Below are 8,152 nucleotides of genomic sequence, written 5' to 3'. Positions count from 1 at the left end.
GATAAGACAAGCTGGACTGTCTAAATTAAATTGAAAGCTAAATTCATACGATTACCTCAGAAGTCGCCTGAATAGGCCTTTTGTATTTTGCAAAGTAGGCCAGACCATGAACAAACTGCCGTGACTACATTTTATTTTTCTCAAGCTGTCTTGTGAAAGTTAGCATTTTTGTCAACAACAAAACACGTGGCTCATTGTAAGAGGACTTGAATTATGTTTTTATATTTTTTATAACTGTCTGGTGAGAGAAAAACTGTCATCTAGCCACCTGGCGATTCAACCTGGAGTTATTGCTGCATAGTTGCTGTCAGAGAGTGTCTGTAGTGCTACAAAAACAACAGCTGCAGGATGCACAAATAGCGAAGTTAGAAAACCGACTTCATATCAAGCATTTGCTGAAGTCATGCTGGACTGCCTAGTACCCGACAGTATAATTATGGTGGGTAGGCTATGTGCATGAGTAAATAGCCAGTGGTGCCCTGAAGCTGAACAGTATTGTAATTTGTTTTTCAAATGCCCTTTTTCAGCAGGACGTTGACACAGTCTGCATTGTGCACATAATAATTTTCTGATAATAATTATAACCTTTTCTTGCCCTTGCAGCCATGCTAGCGGGTGGGGTTGTTGGTTGGTTGATTGGTCCGCCACTTTACTCCAGAATAAATTATCTCAACAATTTATGGATGGATTGTCATGACATTTATTCCCGACCTTAAAGTTCCCTGCAGGATGAATATTAATAACTTTCGTTTTCTTTAGATTTTAATCAAGAACCACCATCAGGTGAACATTTCAATGTGAAGATAGTAAACACATTTGATTATGGAAACTGTTTTTAAGCCTTGAGTTCTGCATTTCGGTCATTTTTTTATGATTGTCACCATGCTGGATTTTTTGCAACTGCACATGTACTGAACAGATCAGAAGTTAGAATGATGCTATGTCATTAGCTAACACTAGCGCTAGCTAACTAGCTAGCTTGGTTAGCAAGGGACAAATGTTCTTCTAATTCAACAGCCGGATCTTAAAGGCTTTTAATCCAACCAAACATTGAACACTGAAGTTCTTAGACAAAAACATGACAGTGCACTGCTTTATTGTCTACTTTACTCTAAATAGGGCGCCACATGAAGTAAATTAGCATTTTAGCGCCATGGGGTCTAACCTTTCAAACTCAATTGTGAATGGGTTTGTGGTTAAATCCTAAATCCCATCAACAATTTCTCAGTAGACCCCATGGCAAAGCTACTTCTGGTTGGGCCTACAAAAATTCATAATTTTATTTGGTCTCTATGCTCATAATTTACAAATTAATTTCATGCTGTATTGAGGCGGACTGGAAACTCGAGATCGAGACTATGAACTCATTATGAGAATGTTTACTGAGGTAATTAATCAAGTAAGGATAATTTTCCTATTGACTTACATACAAAGGGACTTTCATTTTGCAACCCACGGAGTCACCCCCTGCTGGCCATTAGAAAGAATGCAGGTCTAAGGAATTCAACATTAGCTTTACTGTTTAGGCCCAGAGGTTGCTGTGGTTGTAAAGTGAAGACACAGAAGGAGTGTCAAAACTACAATTTCTCAACTGGCCACTTCAGGCTGGCTCCAAAAGTGAGTAAATCCCCATAGACCCCCATGATAAAATGCCCATCTTTATAGCAGAAATATGCATGCTTACATGCTCCTGGTAAAATAAAATGACTACTATAACTCACCTGTTTAACCCATAAGAACCCAGACCCAGTTATCCTTAAAGGATGTGTTCTATAAGTTGACCACATAAAACACATTTCTGATGTTTAAAAAAAAACAAAAAATGCTACCCCTAAATGCCAAAGATCTGTGATGTGACATATGAACGTTACATTGGCCGTTTATGGTATTTATGTTTATGATATTTCTTATTTCAAAGTAGAAAAAAAATAGACACATTTTCTGCTTACATAGACACCAATTTGCCTTTTTCTTTTGCATCTCCATAACATATATCAAAATTGTGACTTTAATTTGTTCAGTTCCCTATTAACGGTTTAGAATTGTTAAATGGGTTTAAACTTAGCCAAGTAACAAAAAATATTTTTTTTAAAAATAGCTACTTTTTCACATTTCTATTCCCAGTCACAGCTACATTTTGGAGAAGTCACTTCCTGTTAAAGTCACATGACCACCACACCAGGGTGTTGAGTATACGTCACTTAGGGATTTAATGAGTTAATGTGAAGCATAAAGCTGAATATTGGAGATTATAGAAGATTTAACCCCTTAACGCCTGCTGTCGCAAATATGCGACAAACCGTTTGACTCAGTCAACCAGCCGAGATAGCGTCTGCATTCCGTTAGCGTTATTGAATACTTGCTGTTGCAGGTTTATATAAATAAACGAGGGTGAATAAATAAAACATTGTTTTTTCACTGTTATATTACTGTGTTATTGTTATCCTATTATTGACCATTATGCCTGTTGTCGCAAATTTGCAACATAGCAAAATTTCTATTTATTTTTTGTGCAAAAGTGAAATTAATAATCTCAACATTATTTACCATCTACTTAAAGGCAAAAACACACATAAAACATTTTTTTATATACAGCTATATAAATTCAGGCGTTAAGGGGTTAAAGTGTTTGTTACACAGGTGTCACCATAGGTTCTTATGGGTTAAAATATGACATAAAGTCAACCATAAGGACAGACTGCTGCTGCATTCAGCTCACCTTCTGCCCGGTTACTGGGTTAACCAGTTAGAGTTCGGAGCAGTCAGGCACTGCCAAGTAATATATTTACTTCCCGGTTGGATCAGCATACCAAAGTATATTTCTACATGTGACTTGGACGCTCACGTGTACTTTTTGTTATGTCTCCAGATATGAAATCAGAGAAAACAGTGCACGGGTATTGCATGTGGATTTGAAGTACTTCTGCTCTAATTACAGAACATCAGGGAGCTGATTAAAAGCAGGTGTTAGCTCACTCTATTTTTTACATCTTTCATGCCAGTTTCTGTGCTGACTTCACAAACTGCAATTCCAATGCCTGACCTGTATCTGTCACTGGCTTTTATGATCCGCCTGGCAGAAGTTGTATTTGCTCACTGTCTGTCTGCACCATTTGTTTTTCCACTCCTCTCTTTGTTTCCTGCTTCACTGCAGCGCTACAGTACAGTACATCTATCTGCCAGACAAACATGACCACTATTTTCACACGCCACCTCCCACACAGGGGGAAGAAAATTAACTTTCAACCCTGTTTTAATTTTTTTTTTTCATGGAATAGCTGAATGATGGCTGGAGGAAACTGGTTTCCAGGTTGGTTTTCCAGTCTGGACCAAGGTTATTATAGTTAACGAAAACTAACGAAATAACGAAAACTAGAATTGAAAAAACATTTTCGTTAACTGAAATAAAAATAAAAACTAGAGTTTTTAAAAAAAACGATAACTAACTGAAACTGTATTGTGTGGTTACAAAACTAACTAAAATTATAGTGGAAATGTCCTTAGTTTTCGTTTTTGTCAACTTTTTTCATTCATAATTCAGTGTTTCTATTTGAACATGCAACACATGGTGAATATGTTTACTGAGACTGGGATGTTTACACTAGAACCAAAATACAAAACAGTTAATAACCTTATTGGGGCTGAGATGATAAACCAAAGGAAATAAAGGCAAAATTTATTATGACATCTTTGAATCTGGCACCCAACACATAGCCCATTACAAAAAAACTAAAACTAACACTAAAACTAATAAAAACTAAACTAAAACTAAGCATTTTCAAAAAATAAAAACTAAACTAAAACTAGAAAACTCACTCTAAAAACTAACTAAAAGTAACTGAATTTGAAGACAAAAATTCACAACAAAATTAAAACTAAAACTAATGAAAAATCCAAAACTATTATAACCTTGGTCTGGACATCATTGATTTACCTTCTTTCTATCTTTTCTGTTTATCTTTTGAACAAAAAAAGACTATTTTCACACACACAAGAACACAATTGCTCTTGCTTTGCTGTTGCCCCAAGATACACATACTTCTAAGTGTCTTGACTCATAAAACAATCTATCCACACAGGTGGCCAGGTCATGGGACCCAGAGGGTCAGAGCAGAGATCCTGTTTAGCCGAGCAGAACGCCTCAGGAGAGAAAAAACAACACAGGAGTTAAGAGGAGCTGTGAGCGGGCCGAGCAGCCTCGTCCACTGACTCTGTGACGCACACGCTGCTGTTTTTTAACCTGAGTTGACACCAACTCTGACAATACACTTACTGATTACCCTGGAGGGAAGAGGCTCAGGAGCCAGTCACACTGGGAGGGTTCCTCAGTGGGAATCGCCAGGAAAGAATTTCTCTGGTTGCAGCTTGGGTCTGTTTCATAATCAAAGGTTTCTCACGGATGGATTCACAAATAGGACAAGTTCAGCTGTCTGAAGCTCAGTTTGGAATGTTTGCAGGAGTCAGTTTGTACACATGTTAAAGGTCCTGGGTTATATTTAAAGGAATAGACATGAAGCCAAAACAGGGTCAACTAAGCTGGACAAAAGGGAAAAAAGAAAGATAGTTCACCAGAAATCCAAATTACATTTATATATATATATATATATATATATATATATACACACCTATATATATATATATATATATATATATATATATATATATATATATATATATATATATATATTTTATCACTCGCATTTCTGTGCACCTTCAAAATAAAAGCATTGTGGTTGTAATGATTTCTTCCAGGTAACCTCTAATGCCCAGGTCTGCTTTAGACCCATGTTGAGCATCAAAGGGTTAAAAACAGTCACATTTGTATTATTTGGTGCCACTGAGTTAGTCAGTCAGACTGAATGAGACACATTAAAGCAGCAAACTGTTTCTGAATCAACTCTTGATTCTCAGTTTAGCCAAGTAACTTCCTCCTCCTCTTCTCTTTACTAAACTCCATTCAGTTTCATAAAAGCATTTCAGGAAACAGCTTTGCTCACACCTACATATCTCTTCTGTAATTACTGCTGTTTATTACATATACATAACAAGTGACAGATTTTGTGCATTTGCAGTCCACTGAACTGAGCAAAGACTTTTATTCAGACGTGCACACACACACGGTGGTCTGGCACACACACACACACACGTTGGTTTGGCACACAGGTAAATGAAGACATCTCATCTGGATCAGATTGTAGCCTGAGTGCCCCCTGTTGGCCGCTGTGCTAACTGCAGCAGCTTCACCCTGCGCTGCTGCTGCTGCAGCCTGTTTCTGCTGCTGACACAAAGCTGCAGCACTTACTGAACATATGAATGAATACATTAATATCACACAAATACAACAATTATTCCAAAAAAATCAAGGACACTATGTAGATAATAATATTTTGTCTTTGTGCTTGAATTAAAATAACTTTCATTGCATTCTGTTTTTATTACACATTTCACTTTGGGGGGGGGGGATTTGTGTTATATTTATGTTTTTTTTTTAATTTGTCTGATATTTAAGTGCATATTAGTTTATTATTGTGCACATTTTATCCTTTTTCAAGCATGAGAATAAACTGAAAACAGCCGCCGGTGTCAGCAAAAATAAATTAATAACCACATCTTCAGGGAAATTTGCTATTCCATGCTGTGAGAACTGTCCTGCAACATGTTTGTGACAACTCACATCCGCTGCGACTCACATTTTGAGAAAATGTCCAAAGTTCAGCCTGATTTTCAACACAAACCGGGTTAAACGCCGGAAGAAGCATCAATAATTTACTTAGTAAACTTCAGAGGAAGTTATTATTTTGCTGTTATGTACAGCATTCCCTGCCCTGCGCCCCTACAAGTTACACAATGTTTTTTGGAGCATCTGAAGCTTCCAGAGCATTTCATCAGAAATGACAGACTGACGCACCAGTGGGAGGTTGCTCCGCTTTTCCCAAGCTCTCAATGAAGCCCTGGGTTCCTGCTCACTGAGCCGTGACGTGGGCGGGAGGAGGGGCCAGCCTCGCGCTTAAATACTCGCCTCCAGTCCCGCAGTTCAGACAGAAACCCACAGCAAAGACAACCTCAGCCTCTCCGCAGACTGAAAGCATCCTTATCCGCTTTTTACGCACAGTCCGCGCAGACAAGACAGCATCATGATTAAAAAAATGTCGCCATCAGAGAGCGATTTCGACATCCCAGCCAAGAACTGCTACAGGATGGTGATTTTGGGATCCACCAAAGTTGGGAAAACGGCCATCGTGTCCCGTTTTCTGAACGGGAGGTTCGAAGAGCAGTACACTCCGACCATCGAGGACTTTCACAGGAAACTGTACAGCATCAAGGGAGACGTTTACCAGCTGGACATACTGGATACATCAGGGAATCACCCTTTCCCCGCCATGAGGAGACTATCCATACTGACAGGTAACTATCCACATGTGTATATTGTAGGTTTCTGCATGATTAATAGTTTAAAAGAATTAGAAAAAGTGCGTTCTAGAGGCTGCAAACGTGCGCGCACCGTGCGCCCTGAGCGCATGGATGCACCACTGTAGGATTTTAAAGTGTGCATGTATCCAAAGCAAGCCAAACTAACCCAAAACCTCCTTCTCTTTCTCCAGGTGACGTCTTCATCCTCGTCTTCAGCCTGGACAACCGAGACTCCTTCCAGGAGGTGCAGCGCCTCAAGCGCCAGATTTTCGAGACTAAGTCGTGCCTGAAAAACAAAATCAAAGAGAACATCGACGTGCCTCTGGTGATCTGCGGGAACAAGGGGGACCGAGAGTTTTACCGGGAGGTGCAGCAGGAGGAGATCGAGCAGCTCGTGGCCGGGGACGAGAAGTGCGCGTACTTCGAGATCTCCGCCAAGCGCAACGAGAACGTGGATAAGATGTTTCAGACTCTGTTTACCTTGGCCAAACTACCTCACGAGATGAGCCCCGACCTGCACCGGAAAGTGTCCGTGCAGTACTGCGACATGCTGCACAGAAAGTCGCTGAAAAATAAGAAGATGAAGGACATTGGGGAGGCGTTCGGGATGGTGACCCCGTGCGCACGGAGACCCAGCGTGCACAGCGACCTCATGTACATTAAGGAGAAGGCGATAGGAGGCGGGCAGGGGAAGGACAAAGAGAGGTGTGTGATCAGTTAAGCACGTGAGAAGCACAAACTCAACACGCGTCTTTGAAAAAAAGGAGAAGGAGCCTGGTGCGTCAGCTTGAGAAGCGACCTGTGTGGCCGGCTGCGCGTAAACTGGCACAGGAGGTGTGGAGCCGCCGCCGCAGCGCGCTCCGGCGCAGCGCCGTCTCCAAGGGACACTGGCCAGTCCGCCAAAAAAAAAAAGAGACTCTGCCCACGAGACATTTGCTTGTTCTGTCAATCAGAGCCCAGTGTGTGACGTGGCTTGATGCCTTGTGAGACTCGCGCATCGAAAAATGCGTAAAAATGTGTTTTGTTGACATCATGACGCCTTTAGGAGGAGAGAAAAGAGACTCTTGGCTCAGGAGGAGCAACGTTCTGGGGGGAAAAAATTGTTTACATCTTATCATGTGTTTTATAATGCTCGGTACACTTGAATGTTTCGTTGCAATCTGAATCTTTTTTATTGTGAATGTATATTTATTGTTAATGTTAATTTTTGCAAAGAAGTCAAAAGAAAATCTTAATATAATAAAACAAACTAAAATATATTTCTGCATTGTTTCTCATTCCTTTCATCTTTATATACTGCCATTCATCTGATTGCACACACACACACACACACACACACACACACACGATGCACTTCTGCAGTAAAAGCACCAGCTGGGGAAATAATAACTATGAACCTTATTTATAAAGAGCTTTTCATACAAGGGATGAAGCTCAAACTGCTTTACAATAAATAAAATGGAGCAATTATAATTATAATTACAATACAATCTGACACAAAGACAGCAGATGATAAAATATGTAAGTGACTTTAAAAAATAAGACATCTCTCAGCATCTCATTGCTGCAAAACTGATGCAAGGATCTCAAATGTGCAGCTAGAATGCAGAATATAACATGAGCAGAAAAGCTGCAAAGTTCCCCAACATCCTTAGATCAGATCTGTTCGTGCATCCAGATCAGAACAAAACAAACATTCATCAGATAAATACAGCACAGAGAAGCTTCTCATAAAGCTTCT

General features: G+C 39.8%; 1 protein-coding gene across 1 annotated transcript; it reads left to right on the top strand.

The window, feature by feature from the left end:
* The first annotated feature begins 5,562 nt into the window (after positions 1 to 5,562).
* LOC131959036 (dexamethasone-induced Ras-related protein 1-like) lies at positions 5,563 to 7,670 on the top strand. The gene is made up of 2 exons (XM_059324126.1): positions 5,563 to 6,405; positions 6,603 to 7,670. Exons 1-2 carry the CDS (start codon positions 6,135 to 6,137, stop codon positions 7,130 to 7,132), a joined length of 801 nt encoding a protein of 266 aa, XP_059180109.1. The 5' UTR covers positions 5,563 to 6,134; the 3' UTR covers positions 7,133 to 7,670.
* Positions 7,671 to 8,152: the final 482 nt, after the last annotated feature.

Source organism: Centropristis striata, chromosome 21, assembly GCF_030273125.1.
Source record: "Centropristis striata isolate RG_2023a ecotype Rhode Island chromosome 21, C.striata_1.0, whole genome shotgun sequence".
Lineage (NCBI taxonomy): Eukaryota > Metazoa > Chordata > Actinopteri > Perciformes > Serranidae > Centropristis > Centropristis striata.
This window is presented reverse-complemented; position numbering and strand designations above follow the sequence as displayed.

Coding starts and splice junctions, on each gene's coding strand:
- LOC131959036 (XM_059324126.1), top strand. CDS start 6,135: ATGATTAAAAAAATGTCGCCATCAGAGAGCGATTTCGACATCCCAGCC. Junction 6,406..6,602: donor GAGACTATCCATACTGACAG/GTAACTATCCAC, acceptor CTCTTTCTCCAG/GTGACGTCTTCATCCTCGTC.